A 22,361-nucleotide genomic window follows, 5' to 3' on the forward strand; every position below is an offset into this window, starting at 1 on the left:
TTGAGATCTGTTTTCAATAACCGTATATATATATATATAAAAGTCTCCTCAGGGTCTTGTTCGGTTATACCCTGCTGGAAACCCATCTAAAACTAGCTTTTTATGGTAGCTTGTTTAAAATCTTATTGGATTGGATATTTTGACTTGAGAAGTTACCTCCTTAGACAAGCTATCATGTTCCAAAAACCACATTGACCACCTTGAGCTGGAATGACTTTTTTCCAGCATAGTACACAACTGATATTGTGATACATACATAATGGATTTATGGTTATGAAGCTTAGGACAGGTGGGATATGGTATTAGCATGGTGTTAGATTAAATAATTTGGAAATCAAGTATTTCGAGAAGATCTGTTCATGTTGAGCGATCTAGCACAGAAAAAGCAGGTATACCCGGGTATCAAGACTCAGACACAGAGAATGCAGTTCATCCAAGATGGAATATACAGAGCATTTGCATTCACATTTATGTATTTAGCAGATGCTTTTTTCCAAAGCGACCTACAAAAAAGGAACATAAGCAATTTGTCACAGAGCCAATAATATTGAAAGTATACAATTCCAGGTTTATTTGAAAAGAAAACAAGCTATAGGAGAGGTGAAATGCAGAAAAGAAGAAGAAAACAAGGAGAAGGATTTTTTTAAAGTACCTTTGCTTAAGTGCTTGCGGAAGATGTATGTCTTCAGCTGCTTCTTGAAAGTTGTGATAGTTTCAGCAGATTTGCTGGAGGTTGGCAACTCATTTCACCAGAGAGAAGCAGAGAGGGTGAAGTTTTTGGAGAGCAACTTGTGAGGTTCTAGCGGCTCTCCTGAAAGCTAGCGTCAAAGCCGAATAATTAAAATTTTGTCATCATTTACTTATCATCATGTTGTTCTAAACCTGAGAAATGGTGGAGAAACGTGTTTGTGTTTCACGACTTCACACATAATTAAATAGAGTAAAGCTATGCATATTTGGCGTGCTGTCCGGGGGGAGGGCTCCGAGCTTGGAATTTTGGCCCGAACCCAGAGTACTCCCTCCGATTTGGTAATAATAGATAGAACTAGAAGTGAGGAGACGGGGTGGTGGAGGGATGCTGATAAACTGTCAATGAACAGATGTAAGTCTGCAGTATATATACCTCTTGTTGTTGGTTGAAATGATTAGCTGAATGCTTTCCACTTGTGCTAATTAGGTTTATTATCTGAACCTGCTCCTCCCGAACTTTGTTAACAAAACATAATTTGTTTGTCTCCACTAAATGATCACCAAAAATGTTTGGGCGAGGAGCTGAGCAATGTACTTTGACAGGAAGGGTCTGAATTTTTCTGATGTTATAAAGCACAATCCTTTATGACAGGGTCTTGGCTGAAACATTGGTGGTATAGCTCAGGTTGTCATCAAACACTAACCCCAGGTTCCTTGCCGTCCTGGTTGGCGTGTTGCAGTGGAACAGTGAAATTGTGGTCAAGTAACGGGATTGCAAGGAGCTCCATTTTCACAAGTTTGAGCTGGAGATGATGTTTCATCATCAATGCCAAGATGTCCGACACTCAGACAGTGATATATGTTGAGACAGTGAGGAGTCAGATTTTAATGACTGTGTATAATCTGCATAGCCATGGTAGGAGTGGTGGTAGCACCCAATGAGGTTGTGTAAATGGAGAAAAGAAGAAAAGAATCTTGAGGCACCCCAGTAGTTAACTGATGTGGAGTGTCCACTTTTGAAGCCAGACTGGTTGTTGTCAAGTAGAACCTTCTGTGAGAGAAAAGCAGAGAGCTATTGAAAACAAGTCTTTCAGAAGAAAATGATGGAGAGAGACTGGTCTGTAGATTCATCTGCTGTAGGATTGAGTGTTGATTTTTGGCCTACTTAAATGCGGTGAGAAAGTTGCCTGAGAGGTGTTGGTGATGCGAGTGAGAGCTGGTAGCAGTGTTAGGGAAATCTCCTGTCGGAAGTGGGAGGAGATCGGGTCTAAGTGACAGGTTGCAGAATGGCTTGTACAGAGAACTTTGGAGACCTTGTTCTCAGTGAGGGAACAGAAAGAAGAGAAGATTGGAATGTGTGTAGGTGGAGTTTGGCTGTGGGTGAGTGTTGTAGAGAACTGGTTGATGAGGATTGCCACCTTATCAGTGAAATAGGTGGCAAAGTCATCAGCAGTCAGAATAAGTGTGAGGGGGTGGAGGAGCACAGAGCAGAGAGGAGAATGTTGTGAATAGTCTACAATTGTCTGAGGTGTTTTTTGGGAGTAAGACAGCTTGGTTCTATAGTCACGAAGAGCATTTTTGAGCCAAGGTCTGGAGGGTGTCGTAGTGTATGTGCTGGCCTGGAGGACAGATATTATCAAGGCAGGATGTGGAGCAGAGAAAGTATCAGTATAGATACACTGACATCAAGAGAAGTGATTAGTGGAGAGAAGGGATGCAGACACAGTCAGTATTCAGGCCCCATCATAGCACAGAAACTGTGCTCGTTAAAATTACTTTCAAATGACTTACTTTTAGCTTCTGACCAAAGCTGCATCTCAGTACTAGTTTTACTTGATGTTAGTGCTGCATTTGACACTATAGATCATGACATACTCTCAGATTGATTACAAAATTACACCGGTATTTTGTGACAGGCATTAGGTTGGTTTAGATTGTACCTATCTGACCATTACAATTTTGCTTATTTAAATGGGGAATTATCCAAGTTAATGTCAGTACATTATGGAGTGCCGCAAGGGTCTGTTTTAGGTCCTCTGCTATTTTCAGTATACATGCTGCCCCTCTTGGTAATACTATTAGAAAACATGGAATTATTTTCCACTGTTATGTCGATGATACTCATGTTTCTGATGCAGAAAAGCTAGTTCATGCATTCATGACCTCAAGACTGGATTACTGTAATGCACTACTAGGGGGTTGTCCTGCATTCTCAATAAACAAGCTACAGTTAGTCCAAAATGCAGCTGCTAGAGTTCTTACCAGGTCATGAAAATATGATCATATAAACTCAATTTTATCATCTCTACACTGGTTACCTATTAAGTTCTGTATCGATTACAAAGTATTGCTACTGACCTATAAGGCCCTAAATGGTTTAGCTCCTGTGTACTCAACTGATCTTCTATCGCCCTACAATCCATCATGCTCTTTAAGGTCACAAAAAACTGGATATTTTGGTTGTACCTAGGATGTCTAAGTCCACTAAAGGAGGTAGAGTGTTTTCACATTTAAACTCTGGAATAGCCTTCCTGATAATGTTCGAAGCTCAGACACAGTCTCCCAGTTTAAATCTAGATTAAAGACATATCTCTTAAGCCAAGCATTCACATAAAGCACCTCATAGCCTTGTACTCCAGTTATATCAGATCAAATGCACATGATTATCTTTTGCTTGAAATATTATGAACAGCAACTAAGCTAATTATTTTCCATTTGCTTTTCTGTCTCTACCTCAGGATTCCCAGAGTACGCCAGCTCCAGTTTCGATCCAGCCTCTTACGAAGATTTCAGATGCCCCAACACCTGTAAAGACATGACGCCAACTCCTGCAAAGACTTCAGATGATGCCAGCTCTGAATCAACATGCATCACTGCCAGATTTTCTATAGGCCTATATTATAATCATTATGATTACAACTTTTAATAATTGCTTTAATGAAAACATAGTTTTTGCCTACAGTCTTAAAAATAAAGGTTCCAAAAGGGGGTTTTTACAGCGCTGCAATTGAAGAACTATTTTGGGTTCTCCTAAAAACCTTTCAGTGAACAGTTCCAAAAAGAACCATTCTTCATGGAACCATCAATCCCAATAAAGAACCTTTATTTTTAAGAGTGTAAATAAATACATGATATTAGCTAACTGTATTATCTGTATTATCTTAGAACTGTACATTTTTGACATATGGACATTACTTTGACACAGTCACATCTGATAACAGAACATTAGAAACATGCATTTTTCTTTCAAAGCTGCTTTGAAACAATATGTATTATGAAAAGTGATACACAAATAAATGTGAATTGAATTGAATTAAAGCAGAGGTTATGGCAAAAGGTGACCAGAGGAGGAGCCAGTTAGTGGACAAGAAGTTAGAGTGACACAAAACCTGGAGAAAGAAGTGGTCCGAGAAATGTAATGGAATAAAAAGCTGGATGACAGTGATAGTTATGTTTGAGTATGAGGTCTAGCTGACTGCCTGTTTTGTGTGTCGCAGGGCTTCCTCGCTTGCAAGATTGAATGAGGCCAGAAGAGTTATGAAAATCAGCTACTTGAAGTTTGTCTAGGTGGATGCTGAAGTCACCAAGGACTGCTGTAACAGCAGTGATCCATCCTCCGGGAAAGAGGACAGCAGTATGTCTAGCTCTTCCAGGAAGTTGACCTGGAGGACGATAGATGAGAACAAAATGAATTTTGGCATTATTACTAACAGTAATGGCATGATATTCAATAGATGTGTAAGTGCAGAGAGAAGAGAGATGAGTGAATTTGCAAGTGTTGATCTGTGTTTCAGTCAAAGCCAACAACTCAAGTCGGCAGTATATGACTTAGAATAGAGTAATTAGGACTAATTATGTGCATGAGTGTGAGAGGGAGTCTAAAGGCCCTGATACAGTCCCAGCAAATTACTTTTTCATTCTTCGCTTAAGGGTAAAAAGAAGCTCAAAATACCTAAAGCACACTTTCTTCTCAATAACAAAATTAACAAATAGCAAAAATTACAACTGAGAAAACAGCAGTTAAGAAAGCAGCTGATCACAGCGATGTGGATGTTTAGGCCATTTCTGCAATTTGGCACTCCAGTCAGGTCATGCTACGTAGCACTTTATACAATACATTGCTGTAAAGCAAGCAGCTTTACGGTATTAAACAGTGTCACTTTCAATTAGAATTACAACTTCAATCTCTCCAGTGTGTTCATGTTTTACTCGTGTCTGACCTCGATGGACTAAACAGAAGAAATGAAATAGAGAAGTTTTCCTCAAAGAAGGCGGAGCCTCAGAGCCACACCTACCAATTATGTAATCGCCACAGATCAATGATTGTTTGAAGGTGTTTACCAGCCACAAAGTTTGCATTGGCAAGTTGTTTCGAACTCCTGAAATGGAGTAAAAAAAGACTGATTTTGTTCAAAATACACCAGTTCGTTCTTCGATTTTGCTTGAAGTATATTGGGGCCTTTATGAGTTGGTTATTCTTTGTGACATATAGCCTACATTTGAAGAATGTCTCTCACTGTCACTCTTCTTGGGTGGATTTTTTCACTAAGCTTGTTGCAGTGCATTACCTTCTCCATGAAGGATGCAATCTTAGAAACTGGCCAAAAGAAGGTATTAGAAGGCAGCATATTTATGCTACCTACCTTTTGGATTAGTCTTTGTGTTATAAACACATCTAGGACAGCTTACATTGCTGGCTATGCTGGGTCTAAATTTACTTATGTATTGCATAAGGGATGCAAGGAGAAATTTGTACAGCCTTCCAATTGCAATTTGTAAACCATAAAATATATAAAAAAATACTTTTTATACTTTTTAATAACTTTTTTTTGTTGTTGTTAATTAGGCTATCATATTGTTAGCAACATGCTAATGCAAAACTCTAATGGATTAATTTCCAACAAGTAACTTATGAGGGCCATTTGAGTTAGTATGCTGCTCAGCTCACTAGGTTTAGGAACAGAATTAACATGTCCGAACTAGTGCCACAATAATAAACAGATGTTTATATACACTCAACTCTATTCCTACATACATGTACACACACACACCTCTCTTTCTGGATTGACATTTCTATCAAAAACATTTCACAGGCCACTTATTGGAAACAGATGGCTCAGTTTGAGAAGTTCCTGGAACAGAACAAACATTTTATATATGATGTACAAAAATGTTGCTAAGTAACAATAAACAATAACAGAGAGACAGAGTTCATTTGTCTTTCTCTGTCTTCTGTAGGGTCTTCGTTGTAAATGGTTTGCTCAAGTATTTGAAGGCTTCGGCACATAACTCACCATGAGAGCTGTTACTTTTTCATCTGGCAGATGATACAATGGGCAAAACAATCCCTTAGTTTAACACTCAAGGAAGGACCTTAGAAATGTTCTCAAAACATGAAGTGGGCTCTTTTGAACGAACCAGTAAGAAACTAGCAGCCAGAACATTGTAGCAACCATATAGTAACATCCTGGTGAGTTTTACATTTGTAAGCACCACTCAGATTTTCTTCAGAAACATATTACACAGAAACATATTAGAGTTTGTGCCCAAACCCAAAGTGCCTCTGTAAATTTTTGCATCTATCTTCTATTCCTTTGCCATACTGTAGTTTGTTTATCCTTCAGGACACACACTCAAATATGGCTGCCATCGTTTCTATTGGATTTGACTTCAGACCACAATCCTTAGAGAAAAAGGGAGAGAGAGAGACAAGAGCAGAGGAGCTATTTATCTTTAGCTCTGAACCCAAGAGAGACATTGTGCATGCGTGTGTGCGTGCGTGCGTGTGTGTGTGAGAGAGAGAGAGAGAGAGAGAGAGAGAGTGTGTGTGTGTGTGTGTGTGTGTGTGTTTGAGAATGTAAAAACTAGCTCAAAGTTGCCACCTAGTGTAGATATGAAGGTAGTGTCACTGGTTTCTTGTCTCATTGGTTTTCACCATCTACACTTAAGGACAGTTTTATTGCTCAGAGGTTGCTCTCAAATAGTTTATTCTACTTAAAGGATTAGTTCACTTCAGAATTAAAATTTCCTAATAATATACTCAACCCCATGTCATCACCCCCATGTCTTTCTTTCTTCAGTCGAAAAGAAATGAAGGTTTTTGAGGAAAACATTCCAGGATTTTTCTCCATATAGTGGACTTCACTGGGGTTCAACAGGTTGAAGGTCCAAATGTCGGTTTCAGTGCAGCTTCAAAGGGCTCTACATGATCCCAGACGAGGAATAAGGGTCTTATCTAGCAAAATGATTGGTCATTTTTAAAAAAAAAAATTAAAAATTTATATACTTGTTAACCACAAATGCTCTTCTTGCACTAGCTCTGCGATACGCCACGCATTACTTAATCATGTCAGAAAGGTCACATGTGACATACTGTAGGTGGAAGTACCGTGGTAGGGTGAAAAATTTTCTCCTCCAACTTCAAAATGTTTTACCTTTTTCTGTAAAGGGTGTTTGACTTAGCATGCGTCCCAATGTGCATACTACCCATCCTAAATAGTATGTGACATTAGTAATATTCAACACTATATAGGGTGGATAGTATGCACATTAGGATGCATGGCAGTCTTTGCACGTTCGCTTTGCAAACACTTGCTTGGTACTTCCGCCTACTGTACCTCTTTTCAACATGATTATGTAATGTGTGGCGCATCGCAGAGTAGTGCAAGACAAGCATTTGTGGTTAAAAAGTATATATATATTTTTTTTAATCGTTTCTCTAGATAAGAACCTTATTCCTCGTCTGGGATCGTGTAGAGCCCTTTGAAGCTGCACTGAAAATGACATTTGGACCTTCAACCCGTTGAACCCCAGTGAAGTCCACTATATGGAGAAAAATCCTGGAATGCTTTCCTCAAAAACCTTCATTTCTTTTCGACTGAAGAAAGAAAGACAAACATCTTGGATGATATAAAATGAATGTGGATGGCATTCCTTGTCAAAAAGAAACGCACTTAATTGTATTGAATGTGCATTTGTAGTCTTAAAAGTATAATTTAAAAAAACTGTTCTTGCAGATAATATAATATTAAAAGACCACTTAAGTGTACTTAAAAAGAGTACATGTTTCTTAGCACACTTAAGTATACTTTTAAAAAGTGCACATTGCAACAATGTCAAAATAAAAGTTTTTCTATTGTGTAAACCATAAAGTAGCACACTTATTTTGTTTATTTTATTAATTTGTAAATTAATAAAATAATTTTACAATTTATTTATTTTGTTAAATTAAAACATCTTTACAAATGTGTAATTACAAATTATTTAAATGCATGACATACAAGTTTCAATAGAAATGACATGACAGTATATTTTAGTTTACCATAAATGCTTGTCAGTACACTCAGCAGTACATTTTAACCATATTTCAAAGACAACAGAAGTAATTATGAAATGACATATAAATATGTACTTAAGTCCTACTTAAGTGGGCCAAAAAAAGGACTGCTAATTACATTTGATTTAAATTTAAACTACACTACATTTTCATTTAAGAGTAATTCACATGCAGTTAAAAACATTACATTGTATTTCCATAAGTATTTAAAAGCATGCTAAAGTGTACTTCTTTTTCATAAAGGAATATCTTAGATACTGTGCAACTCTTTGATTTCAGTTAGAAATGTTTGAGTTCATATTAAAATCTCTTGTTTTTGATTGCAGACTTTAGTATCTTGGCAAATCTAAGCACAGTTTGAGACACTGTTGAGATCTCTTCTGACTCTAAAGAGGAAACATTTAAGATAAAAGAGACTTTTTACTCGCCATTTAATCTAATTTCTGTCCGAAAGAAGCAACCGAGATATTAAAGATCTCATTTGTGATTGTTCAGGATGTTTGGCTATTTTAATTTAGATCTGTGCTCAGAAGTTGTGGAAAAACAAGGACCCTCAGGTGATCGAAGTCAAAGAGAGGAAGCGTCTCTGTGTTCGCAGACTGATGAATAATTGTATGTAGCACCACATTCACCTCTCCCCCTGCGTCTTTCTATTGTGTGCTTTTCTGCTGAGTGGTACACTGCAAAAATATCTGTGACACTTCTCTCTGTGGGAAATGCACCAAGGCCACGACCATTTATCAGCACATCCCACTGTACTGTATGTGTGCAAGTGGGTATGAATGTCAACATGCTCCATCTGGGTCACCCTATACTTAGTGCACTTGATTAGTGTAAGAGAGGGCGAGACAATGAGAGAGAAAGCAAAGCATGCAAACAAATAAACAGCTTGAACACACCTGGATTGTTGCAGGCAGGTGCATCAGACAGTCAATGCTGCAGAAAAAATGAAACAAGTCTCACACAGTTTGCAAAAGACTACATCAGAAATGCAACTTTGCCTCGAGAAGGCATATGCAACAAATGTTAAAAAGAGGTGATGCAACCAAAATAATCAAAAATGCATGTGAGCTGGAAAAAAGGTGCAACACTCACTTTTAAAGAACTCCAACTTTATGGATTAAAAAAAAGTGATGAATGGCCGAAATGTCACATTTTTTTAACAAATAAAGTTGGGAGTTTTTTGGGACATATGCTATGGTAGTACCATGGTTTTGAAAAAATAAACTTTTTTAATGCCCTAGAACTTTTTTGTACTTTGTCCATCCCATGGTACAGTGATGATATCATTCAAAAAATAATTTAAGATGTATGTATTTAAATTTCTATAAAATCGCTATCCATTTAGATTACACAGTTTTAACAACAACAACAAAAAAACTATTAAACTTAATGTGATTCATATTTGTCAGTCATACTGTACATAAATAAAACTGGGAAATAGGTAACATTTCAAATTTCTGTAATGTGTTTGAAATGCACAATAACCAAGTTTATATTTATCATCAATAAATCCAATTTGTTTTAATCTCATACATTTGAACTAAGTGAATACAGTTTGTTCCAGCTAGACAATTTTCTGTCATGACTCCCCTGTTTTATGTTTCAGGACTTTTATTTTGATATTCTTTTGTCTTGCTGTGCCTGTGTTCTCTTCCTGTGGTTTGTTCCTGTTTACCTTTATCTCCATAGTTTCCATTGTTAATTACCATGACGACTAATCACCTTCACCTGTTCCTTTTACCATGTTTATACATTTTTAATGTAACTGTTTTCACAATGGAAAGATTTATGCTGATTCAAACAATTTGAATAAATTTATTTTGAAAATATATATAAAAAATATAGAATACATGCCAATAGTTTATAAACTATATTTTTTTTCTTTTTTTTTTGAGTACAGAAATCTTTCCTGCTCATCAAGTTTATGTTAAAACAGTGTAATTCAAATATTAAATTTATGCCTAATTGTTTTTAAGTGTATTCATTATTTTTACTTTTAAATATACCATGGTACTGAAATTGGTTCTACCATAGTAAATGTCCAAAAAGTGGTACAATGATACTATATACGTGGTACACTGCAAAAAATATTTTGGCTTGTTTTCTTGTTTTGAAGAAACACTCGCTTAAAATTTTGATTTTTTTTTCTTTTTTTTTCTTTTTTTTTTCTTTTTTTGTAAGTGAACCCATGATACTGTCACGCAAAGTCTTTATTACATGGTGTTTACAAAATCATGGTGATATTGATAAGTAATAAACATGTTAGCACCATGATGTCCAAAAAAAAAAAAAAACACTTTGTAGACCATGATTTTGTTTGTTTTTATATTTTCATCAGTAACAAAGTGTAAAACAAAGAATTCAAATACAAGTACTGTACCATGGTACCATGTTCAAAAACAGGCTCTAACATCATTGCACTGAATTGTGTGTTCAGTGTCTGACCGGGTGCTTTCCTTTAGTCAAAACTCCTCTGAGTAATGACAAACACAGTCATCCTGTCAGGAGCTATAGCGGCGAGTGTGTGTGTGTGTGTGTGTATGGAAAATATTACATCAGCAATCACAAACCTGACCCTGCCAGACAATAAAGGTCATCCCGAGTGCCAGTCGCCAAAATGGGAGGAAGAGACAGCCTTTCGTTCCTATTCTGTCCGTTCTCTTGTGTTTTATTCCTCTGAGTGAAGGCCTTCCTGACCTCTGCATGCAGGAACAAGTGGTAAGGAAGTCTAAGCTACTGTATGAGCACTGCTGGTCTGCAGTGAAACACACACACACACACACACACACACACACACTAGTACTAATGACACATAGCTTCCTGGTTAGTACTTGTACATTTGCATACAGCAGCTTCAGAAGGTTTTGGACACTTTAGTCACACTAAAACATATATGAATGTCATTGTATTAGACAGCAAAATATCAAACCAAGAGGCATCAAATGAAGCCGGATCTTTCTCAAAAAAATACCTTCATTTTTCTGAGCCATTTTTACAGTGACTTGCCAAAAACTAACTGGGTCAAGGTGATATTTAGTGCACTGAAAAAAAAAATTCATATAGTAAAAAGATTATTTATTATAAAGACCATACCATACATAATCAATATATTTTCTTTAGACATAAGCCAAATGTTATTTAAAATAGGTAAATATAATACTGTTTTGGCTTTAATTTAAAAGGGGACATATCATGAAAATCTGACTTTTTCCGTGTTTGAGTGCTATAATCGTGTCCCCAGTGCATCCACCAACCCAGAAAACCTGAAAAATGACAACCCAGTAACTTTGTTTTGGTAAGCCTTTCTCTGAAGCATGTGAAAAAACGAGCCGCTCAGATTTCGCTCCCCTAGTGACATAGTACTAGTTATAATTATATTAATAATTATATTATATCTTATTATAATATTACCGGCCCTTAATCTGCACGTTTTCACCCATGGTGCCGCCATTTTGTTTTCGAAAGTGAAAACGGTGTACCAGTTCTAACACCATGGCAAAAGTTGGAGCAAAGCATGCTAACTGTTCTGTCGTTGGCTGCACAGACGAGCACAGAACACTATTTAGAGTCTCGTTAGCTTGGAGAGCCTGCAAGTTGACCCTGGCAAGCTCGATTGCTAAAAAAGAAGGGTTTCTGTCCGAGCGATATTTTGGAAAATATATTAGACAATTCACAGCATTTGATAGCAATCATAAACGTTAGCCTGGTGTGTATGGCTCGGTTTGGCAAACAGGTACACTATGTATAATGGGCGTCCATACGGGTTTTGCCCAAAAGATTAACATGACGGCACATGCTAGTGGATGAGTTGAATCAACTCCACAGCAACTACATAAATTTATCCACTAACCATTCAGAAACGTCCAGTTTCATTCTAAAAGTTGTAACTTCTTCCTGAGTCTCTCCATCAGTGTCGACTCCGGTTTGAACAATGTAAGGCTGAACACCGTTACTGACAATCCTCATTTTGGCTGCGTGAGATTCTCCAGCTTTGTTGTTGTTGAGCAACTGAAGTACGAGCTGTTGAAGCTCCGCCCTCTTCTGGAAAGGGGGGCGGGAGCAGCAGCTCATTTGCATTTAAAGGGACACACACAAAAACAGCGTGTTTTTGCTCACACCCAAATGGGGCAAATTTGACAAGCTATAATAAATGATCTGTGGGGTATTTTGAGCTGAAACTTTACAGACACATTCTGGGGACACCAGAGACTTATATTACATCTTGTGAAAGGTCCCCTTTAACCTAATTTTACCATAAACAAAAGCTAAATTAGTTCTAAAATGAAAACAGATAAAATAAAACTAAAAATATTTTGTTAGTCAATGTTTAGTTTAGTTCACTTACTGTAAATGAAGAAAACGTAAGGCCTTAATGTTTATTGTGATGTCTTTTCAAAATATGCATCATATTTTGTGTTATGTACTAAAATAAATTAATAAATAAAAAGCCCACAATAATTTCTGCAGTCAGTAAATCTATCCAGCATGTGTTCTGCATGTCAACACTCTGGTGTTGAGTGAAATTAATATTTAAACAAATTTTTTTTTTATTATTTGTTCTATGGTGAGTGTTTGCTTTTAGACACACTGAACACGACAGGTTTAAACTGGAAACCATCATTTTAGATTATACCAATATAAAAATGCTCTTTAAATAAATGACAGTCATTTCACTTTTTTACAGTGTGGATGAAGTCATTTCCTGTCTAATTCACACACGTCTTCCACCAGAAAGCGTCCAAAACCTTTTTTCTCTTTAAATGAATGCTACACGGTTTGACATTTTGTTTTCTAATTTTCTAATTTTGTTTATTAAGTGTCTTAAGGAGTCTTTTTAGGGCCACTGTACCTACATTTGATTTGTTTGGATGTATTTTGGTTGGTTTCAAAGAGTTTCCGGGTCACGGGCACACAATGTAATCTCAGTGATTAATGAACAATAGTCAGAACAAAATACGTATGACTGTGCACATTAAATTTTTTATCAGGTCAGGGAGGTTATCTGAGCAATGATGGGAAAAGGTTAAAGGCCAAATCACACAGAACCAGACTGAGAGTTCAGTGAAGATCGAACAGAATGGCATACTTAATGGCATCTGTCTGTTTATCTATCTATCTATCTATCTATCTATCTATCTATCTATCTATCTATCTATCTACAGCTTAGGAGACTCAGGAGAGGTTTTTTTTTATTTGTTGTTTTGTTTGTTTTTTTATTTGGTCATTTGGGTTTGTCAACTATTTACGCTATAGAAGCTGCAGGTTTGAAGTTAAGTAACAAAAGAATTTGCTGCAAGTATCTTCAGATGGTTGGAAATTATAGGGCAAATTGTAAATCTACTTGCAGAAGAAAAGATGAAGGGCCTTCTCAGTCAATAAATAATCAATCAATAAAATGGTTGCACTTACGTGTACTTACTCAAGAAACTGGGTAATATAAGGTAACTACATGGGTTAAGGTTAGGTTTAGGGGTAGGTTCAGTGTTAGTACCTAGTTATTACCCAGTTATTGTAATTACTATAACATGGGGAACAGGACAGTAAAATAAAGTGCTACCAATAAAATAGAAGAAGCTATGGGATGGCACAGTATTTTTAGTTGTGTAGTAGTTTAGTGTTTGTGTGACATTTCATTCCTATTTCTTTATTTTGCAAAAATGCAAATTGTTACAAATCCCTGATTTTATGTGTTTATTTGCAGTGTAAGAAATAATAACGTATGAGAAAAACATTGCTGAACTTGCAAACCACTTCTTAAAGGCACAATATGTAATTGGAGTCATCATGGGAGTTGTCATCTTCATATCCACAGCCGATGGAAAGCAATCCGACAGGACTCTGAGAAATCATGTTGATGGATGGTGTTATGGTGCTATGAAGCAGGACGAGTTGAGGCCGCTGGAGCGAATGCTAATGATAGACACCTGCAATGCACACCGATCCAATTTCTGCACCATGGACCACTTTGCAGCCATCCAACTGTTATACCTTAAGCAGAAGGACCGCTCCCTCAAGGAAGGATTTTTTACTGCCCTCCAAGCTCCTCTCCAATCCCCAGCTAATCCTGCCACCCTATCATCGCTACCTCCCATCAGTCCCTCAGCGTCCTCCTCTCAATGGTGAGTCAACACCTCGGGCCCACTGGGAGACATCTCTTCCTGGTTATGGGAAGCCCGTGGCTCCGCCTTCTGCCTCTGCACACTCCACTCCTCCTCGACCAGTCTCCCTGGCTTCTGCGCCTGCGCTCCTTCCTTCCTCCATGTCGGCAGCGACCATCTGGCGTTCAGCCTTGCCTGACTCCCTCAGTATGTCGGCTCCACCTGGGTCGGGCATCACTACACTTACACTGCGGACTTGCGGGCCGGTCGTTGCTCTCCAGCCCTCCACCCCTTCAGCTTCGGCAAGCTCCTCCCTCCCTCAGGCTCCGCCCTCGGTCGCTCCAGCTCGACTTCAGCCCTCCGGATCCCTACCACCATCTCAGGGATGCCTAGATCAACGGAGTCCCTTTGCTAAATTGGCTCTCCGGCTGTGCGGTGGGCTCCTTCCTCCACATTATCGTTGCCTCCGGTCATCCCCATGGTGGCGTCAGTGACAACATTACCATGGCTCCTCCCTCCTGCGACGCTGCGATGGAGCACAGTCTCAGCTGTGGCCTGGGTCAGCAACCATCTTCCTCTGCTCAAGGCTCCTCCATGGCTGTTACCACCATCTGCACTATCCTTGTGTTCCGCCTTCTCCCAGTCGGCCGTCTACCTCCAGAAACACCTCCTGTATCATCTATCTGTTTCACCATCTCTTCATCCTCCTCACCTGCGAGGACGCGCCTTCCAGGAGGGGGCGTTCTGTGTCTGCACACAGTCATGTTCGGTTTGCCTTAGTTATCATGGACTTTCAGTTTGTTTTCTTCAAGCACGTGTTCATTTGTTCTATTTTCCAGCAACAGTCCATCACTGTGGTCACTGCACTAATCATCACAGGTGTTTGTCATTTGAGTTAATCGTCTGTGTATTTAAGTTCAGTTCTGTTGGTGTGTCTTTGTGTGGTCTAATTTCAGTTATGGTTGTGTTGGATTGCTTGCTTCTCTGTTGGATTGAACCTGTGTGGATTATTAAAGACTACCTGTTTATTCTCATCTTCATCTTTGTGTGTGTTTACACAGCCATGTGTTACAATAACATTGTTCTAGTGGTTTCTGGATATTTTAATCTAAAAATCTTACATATTGTGCCTTTAAATGCTAATAATTATTTATCGGTAGTTTTTCCAAATAAAGTTGCAATAAATAGAAATAATAACTCAAGTTGTGACATTAGAAGAGAACAGATGATGGGAAGTTTATAAAGTCTGATTTTTTTTAGATTGAGGGGAGATACTCATGGAAGATATCAGTGATGTGTGTAGAGAAAACACTCCTCTATGTATTTATTTATTTTATGTTTTTTCTGTAAACATGAAAACTCTTAAAAAACATTGTATGATGGGTTATTATAGTTATTTTAGTATTTATTATAGTATAGCCTATCATTTTTATTATTCCATGTTCATCAAAATGAAGGGGAAGTACCATGGTACCATACAATATATCAGGTAATGTTAACAGATAATACCTTGGCATTGTGATACATACTATGTTACTGAATTATTACCATATTCATATAACATAATATTTACATTCCAAAATACGCTGAATTACCATGACACCATCAAACATAGTAGTACCATGGTAATTCTTTTGTATACATTAGTACCATTAGTATCAACTTGCCAGTGTTTCAACTATCCACTAGGTGTCACCCATTCACCATATAAAAAACACTTGCCGGGCGTTCACTGTTATTTGAGAATGAAACTATAAAATTCTCACATAAGGGACTAAAACTAGGATGAAAAGGTTTCTGTCAGTTAAACATGATTTACATGTGTGTCTGTGTCATATGCTGAAGAGGCCCATGAAGGTAGCGTGAGCTGTGAGGATGAGCTCTGCAGATTTGCGGGGAACAGAGAGCTGAAGGGAGGATCCAGACTCCAGGAAGTGAATTCCTATGACAGAAACACATACTTCATAATCAGGCACAGAGTAAATATTTTGCAAATATTTCAAGATTTTTGTATGATGGTAACAGATGGTAAGATATCTGATCTCACCTTCATCAATCATCAAGCATATGACACTAAAGCTAGAGTCCATAGAAGAACTGGGGCAACTTCTCCAGTCAACACAACATCAACTCATCATATGTTGCTCATTCAGAAAATGCTTTTATTCAAACATGCTAATAGATATTAACATACTTCCCCAGTTGATTAATCACAGCACATAACAGGTTTTTTTTTTTTACAATCGCTAGGACACATTTCTCCATACTTAGGTCACTTTTTCAAAACTCTTCACACAGTTCTCCAAACTAACTTTCATCTTGGCACAGCAGTTAATTTCACATTCAAAATGCTCTCAACTCATAAAACACAGATCTAAAAAACACTAACATCAGGAGCAGTATACAATGATTTCTTTTGTAGTTTAACAGTTTTGAAAACCGTATGTAAGCATGTGCAAATTGGCCTGTAGGTACACTGAGTTTTGGCGTTTATTGTGTCGAAGTGAGAAACGAATTAATGTAATTTGAAAGATGTAGTCATTGAATGCATTTTGTGCCAAAGCAATGTTAAATGGTCCACAGTTTAGCCCACATAGATTTCTGTTGTGCTCACTGTGTGAAGAGTTTTTAAAAAGTGACCCAAGTATTTTGAAATAGGTCCTAGCGATTGTAAAAAACTGTAATAAAGTGAGAGAAACAGTACATTTTTAAGCATTGCTTTAAAGGCCTTAAAGCACTTGAACCCTGTTTGCAGGCAGCTATAGCTACCCAGATAGCATGTAATCATTTAAACAATGTTGAGTCAGTGTTGATGCGTCAACGCTAATTGCATTGAATTAACGTTAAAGTGATGTTGCTTCAGTATCACTCTTGCCCCCACAGTTAATGTTGAAGCAATGTTGAGATTTCAACCACAAATCAATGGTAATATTATTGATTCAACATTACGAAGTGATATTTTTTCAACATCACTTTTGCACCCTCAGTTAATGTTGAAACAATGTTGAGATTTCAACAATAAATCAATGATAATATCATTGAATCAACATTATGAGGTGATGTTGGCTCAATATCACGTTTGCACTCGCATTTAATGTTGAAACAATGGTGAACAAAAAAAAAAACAAAAAAAAATCAATGGTAATGCTATTTAATCAGCATTACACAATGATTGATTCTACATCACTGATGTTGAGGCAACATTGAAATTTACAAAAACAATCAATGGTAATATTGTTGAATCAATGTTACACTATGATGTTGATTCTGCATCACTGCTGTTGAATCAATATTGAAATGAACATAAATGATCATTAGTAATATTGTTTGATCAATGTTAATGTGATTGAACTGAAATGTCAACATAAAATAATGTTCTGAACAACATTAATATTTCAGCTACACTTCAATCAACAAATTTCTGACCATTTCAAAGTTTTGGGAAAACTTTTTAAAACAAATGACAGTCAGTTTTTATTTATTTATTTTTTGACAGTTTAACTCAATCAATGACAAGGAGATAGAAAATTAAATTCTTTAAGAGTGGGGCAAAAAGGACAAAAGCATTACAACCTTTAAAAATAACATGACTTTCAGAAGTCTTGTCTATGTCATCATAACTACAAGTGGTCCAATGGCTCAAAAATCTGGCTTGCATCAGACTACTGCCTCTTTTCCTTTGGGTTCTCTGAAATCTGAAAAAGAAAGCATGATGTTACTTAAGAGCAAGTCAATTCACTTGCCATACATACAATCACATTCAACAATGTGCTAAACACAATATAATTCACTTTTTATAAACTGCTAAACACAGAATATTCTAACTATATTTATAATACTGTTAAATTATGTATATTTAATCTATTAATCAACACTTCAATAACACTATGGGAAAATGTCCAATCTTTCCACCCAAGTTTATCTCCAGCTCTAATTAAACACACCTGAAGCAGCTAATCAAGGTCATTAGGATCAATGAAAACTTCCAGGCAGGAGTGTTGGAGCTAAACTCCTCATGAAGAGGAATAAACACCTCTGAACTAGAGCCATTACGTAAATCTTCATTTTCATTTTCTGTTAAAACTACATAGCATTCAAGTAACAAGTTTGTAATTATAATGAAAGAGCTTAGTTTTTGTTTTTGTTTTTTTAATGGAAATTTATTTGAAGCTACAAATTCACCTTATGTAGACCTTAATCTGTTTAAATATCACAAAATAGCCATGTCATTCACTTTCTCAAACACAAGATGTTGTTTTTCTTTTATTTATTTATTTTTTATTGTGTTTCAGTGGAAACGGGCTGAACAGAATAGAGATTAGTTGCATTCCTCAAATTTAATACAGATTCAGGAGTATGAATGATTACCTGATTAAGCAGTAATCAGGGAGCAGGAGATAACAGGACAGCATCAAGTCCCAGGTCAGGTGATAATCTTACACCACTCAATGTATTATCATTGTCACATTTATCAAGAGGTTGCTTCTCATTTTTTTAATTGTCCGTCCTCATCTGCCTTCATTCCTATTAAAGGAAAGAAGTCAAGGTACTCTGCAAGCATTGAGTAATAGATGCAATATCACTTGCACTAATAAATAAATATATCCTAATAAATATTACTAAAGCAAGATGCATGCACTATTTAAGAATTTAGAAAATGGATGGTTTATTCATTTATTCAAATAAATATATCTTATTACATTCAGTAACAATAAATGAAATTCAAATAGCAAGCACAAAAAAAAAAAATGTTTTCGAGTTTTGGCGACGCGAGTTCGGCTGCAGTGGTCAGTGGATAGCCTACTTGTGGTTTTAGGCCTTTGGTAACTATTAACCAGATCGATAGCAGTCGATCCTGTTAATAGTCAATAAATACCAAAGTTCACAAACATACAAGCAGTTTATGACGCGGAGTTTTTTGGAATCGGACCATGTGACTAACGACAAACGTAAAGGAGTCAAATAGAAAGGTTTGCAAATCTAATTTCTTTTCCAATTACGACTGCAAGAAAGTTTTTAATACTTCCTCGCTTATTTGGTAGAATAATAGATGTAATTTATATAATCATAATCGTGATTAAATTCGAAGTTAAATTCAAAGAAGGCTTATTTTCACTGCGGAAGTTTTTTTTTTTTTTTTTTTTTTTTTTTTTTTTACTACACCTGTCTAGAAATTACTTAGAACTGATTAAAACATAAGTAAATTAGAAAGCGATATTGTAAACGAATTGGTCTATGTTTCTATTGTTTTCTACGTGTCTGCTGTTTTGTGATAATGCGAAATCGAAAGTATTTTTAAATACGACCTTTAGAATTCGACAAGCTGATAAACTCCGACATGCAGATGTTCATTGGTGAGTTTAGCTTTTTGTCAAAATAGGCTAGTAACGAAAATATGACTAAATAGTAACACATTAACCTATATGTTCAATTTATAGCCATAATTGCTCAATTCATTGTGAACATTGTGAAATAATACTATAGTGAACATAAATAATGATCACATGAAAGATTGAACTGTACTGTATTTAGACTGTATTTATCAAGGTAATAGGTGCAGTGATGGCAAGAAAATACTCTTAGTTCTTAACTCTGTCATTGTTTACTTACTCTCAAGTTTTTCTAAACATGCATGGAATTCTTTATTTTGATGAACATAAAGAATGATATTTTGAAGAAAGTGGGTAAACAAACAGTTGCTTGTTCCCATGGACTTCCATAGTACAGAAAAGAAAATACTATGGGGGTTAAAGGGGACCAGAAACTGTCATATAGGCTATATGAATACACTGTGTGCAGAATTATAGGCAAGTTGATTTTCTGATCATATTTTTTCCAAGCACATCAATCTTAATAACTACTATTAATTTTGCATTTAATCATTTATAAGTGATATATAATTGTTCATGAAGGCTGGAAATGAAAAACACCTTACATTCAGGTGTGCATAATTATTAGGCAGGTTTACTTGTACAGGCAAAATGAGCCAAAAAAGAGATTTAACTCAGACTGAAAAGTCAAAAATTGTTAAATGCCCTTGAGAAGGATGCAATACTAGAAATTGCAAAGTTAAGGCATGACCATTGAACAGCAAAACACTCATTGGGTCAGCAGGGTCAGGCAAAAACATGTGGAGAAGAAAAGACATGTTAACTGCAAAAGAATTAAGATTAAGATTAAGGTGTGAAACCATCAGGAACCCTTTAGTCTCCAGCTCCCACCATTTTCCAGAACTGCAACCTACCTGGAGTCTCCAGAAGTGCAAGGTTTCAGGATCTCAGAGACTTAGGTTAGGGAAAGAATCCTAAAAAATGACCCCAACTTAATAGGAATCACAAGCTGAAGTGTTGTAAAATACATGAATGCTGTTTTTTTTTTTAAAGGCTTTATAGACAGACTGATTGAGAGTGACTCTTGAAGGACCAGCACCACATTCTCTTGTGCCACTGTTTGAAGAATTCATTTTCCAGAATCTGCCAGTAAGGTTTGGGAGTTCATTTTTAGTCCATCTCTGCAAGACAGACTTTTCAGGATAGGAGATGCACTAAAAACGAACTCCAAAAACTTACTGCAAGATGGTGAAAATGGAGTTGCTGGAGACTACAGGGTTCCTGATGGTTTCACACTTAATTCTTTACCTTAATTCTTTTGCAGTTAACATGTGTCTTTTCTTCTCTACCTGTTTTTGTCTGACCCTGCTGACCCAATGAATGTTTCAACGTCCATTGGTCATGCCTTAACTTTGCAATTTCTAGTATTGCATTAGTATTGCATCAGTATTGCATCCTTCTCATGAGAATTTAATAATTCTGACTTTTCAGTCTGTTAAATCTCTTTTTTGGCTCATTTTGCCTGTAAAAGAAAACCTGCCTTATAATTATGCACACCTGAATATAAGGCATTTTTTCATTTCCAGCCTTCATGAACAATTATATATCACTTATAAATTTGATTAAATACAAAATTAATAGTAGCTATTAAGAGTGATGTGGTTTGGAATTGGTAAAATGTGCTTGAAAAAAAAAAATATGATCAGAAAATCAACTTGCCTAATAATTCTGCACATGGTGTATATGTAGGCTAAGCGTGATTTAAATTTGAAGTTAGGCTACAGAAGACTTTTTCTTAGTCCGGAAGTTCTTAAGGCTCCTCTGAAAAGATTTAGGCCTAGAAGCTGCCAGAAATTACTTAAATATTTTGAAGTGCATGGATGTTAACATGAAGTTTGAGAAACATCTGAAAACAAATTAATTTCTGTTGGTTTTCCTCATTTTCTCTTCTATTTTAGGCAGTTGTTGTTGTAATGCGAAATCAAAAGTAGTTAATGTTCTTTTTTTTTTTTTTTTTTTTAAAAGAAGAACGTAATAAAAATCTGCTTTAATTAAAAGTTTAAATAGCAATAATATTTAAATACAGGTGCTGGTCATATAATTAGAATATCATCAAAAAGTTGATTTATTTCACTAATTCCGTTCAAAAAGTGAAACTTGTATATTATATTCATTCATTACACACAGACTGATATATTTCAAATGTTTATTTCTATTAATTTTGATGATTATAACTGACAACTAAGGAAAATCCCAAATTCAGTATCTCAGAAAATTAGAATATTGTGAAAAGGTTCAATATTGAAGACACCTGGTGCCACACTCTAATCAGCTAATTAACTCAAAACACCTGCAAAGGCCTTTAAATGGCCTCTCAGTCTAGTTCTGTAGGCTACACAATCATGGGGAAGACTGCTGACTTGACAGTTGTCCAAAAGACGACCATTGACACCTTGCACAAGGAGGGCAAGACACAAAAGGTCATTGCAAAAGAGGCTGGCTGTTCACAGAGCTCTGTGTCCAAGCACATTAATAGAGAGGCGAAGGGAAGGAAAAGATGTGGTAGAAAAAAGTGTACAAGCAATAGGGTTAACCGCACCCTGGAGAGGATTGTGAAACAAAACCCATTCAAAAATGTGGGGGAGATTCACAAAGAGTGGTCTGCAGCTGGAGTCAGTGCTTCAAGAACCACTACGCACAGACGTATGCAAGACATGGGTTTCAGCTGTCGCATTCCTTGTGTCAAGCCACTCTTGAACAACAGACAGCGTCAGAAGCGTCTCGCCTGGGCTAAAGACAAAAAGGACTGGACTGCTGCTGAGTGGTCCAAAGCTATGTTCTCTGATGAAAGTAAATTTTGCATTTCCTTTGGAAATCAGGGTCCCAGAGTCTGGAGGAAGAGAG

At 36.7% G+C, this 22,361-nt stretch overlaps 2 protein-coding genes and 1 long non-coding RNA gene across 20 annotated transcripts in view; 1 reads left to right on the forward strand and 2 right to left on the reverse strand.

Moving 5' to 3' along the window:
- Positions 1-700: 700 nt before the first annotated feature.
- LOC127513052 (uncharacterized) lies at positions 701-10,846 on the reverse strand. The gene is made up of 3 exons (XR_007930313.1): positions 10,600-10,846; positions 8,926-8,962; positions 701-4,352 (listed from the first exon to the last, which is right to left on the reverse strand). It is a non-coding gene; the product is annotated as an uncharacterized LOC127513052 (long non-coding RNA).
- Positions 10,847-15,866: 5,020 nt separating this feature from the next.
- tnfsf13 (TNF superfamily member 13) overlaps positions 15,867-22,361 on the reverse strand; it is a 54,297-nt gene continuing 47,802 nt past the window's right edge. For 2 of the 3 annotated variants that reach the window (XM_051893423.1, XM_051893421.1), the window contains exon 5: positions 15,889-16,069. In XM_051893423.1, coding sequence (XP_051749383.1) covers positions 15,932-16,069 — 138 coding nt within the window. In that variant the 3' untranslated portion in view covers positions 15,889-15,931. Of the gene's footprint in view, positions 16,070-22,361 lie in introns of all 3 variants that reach the window. The other variant, XM_051893415.1, reaches the window with a different exon arrangement.
- LOC127512475 (NACHT, LRR and PYD domains-containing protein 3-like) overlaps positions 18,947-22,361 on the forward strand; it is a 33,775-nt gene continuing 30,360 nt past the window's right edge. For 4 of the 16 annotated variants that reach the window (XM_051893405.1, XM_051893407.1, XM_051893406.1 and 1 more), the window contains exon 1: positions 19,017-19,097. The gene's annotated coding sequence lies outside the window, so the exon portion shown is untranslated. Of the gene's footprint in view, positions 19,098-19,260; positions 19,482-22,361 lie in introns of those variants that run through there. The other 12 variants (XM_051893398.1, XM_051893404.1, XM_051893394.1 and 9 more) reach the window with 10 other exon arrangements.

Source organism: Ctenopharyngodon idella, chromosome 5, assembly GCF_019924925.1.
Source record: "Ctenopharyngodon idella isolate HZGC_01 chromosome 5, HZGC01, whole genome shotgun sequence".
In the NCBI taxonomy this organism is placed as follows: Eukaryota; Metazoa; Chordata; class Actinopteri; order Cypriniformes; family Xenocyprididae; genus Ctenopharyngodon; species Ctenopharyngodon idella.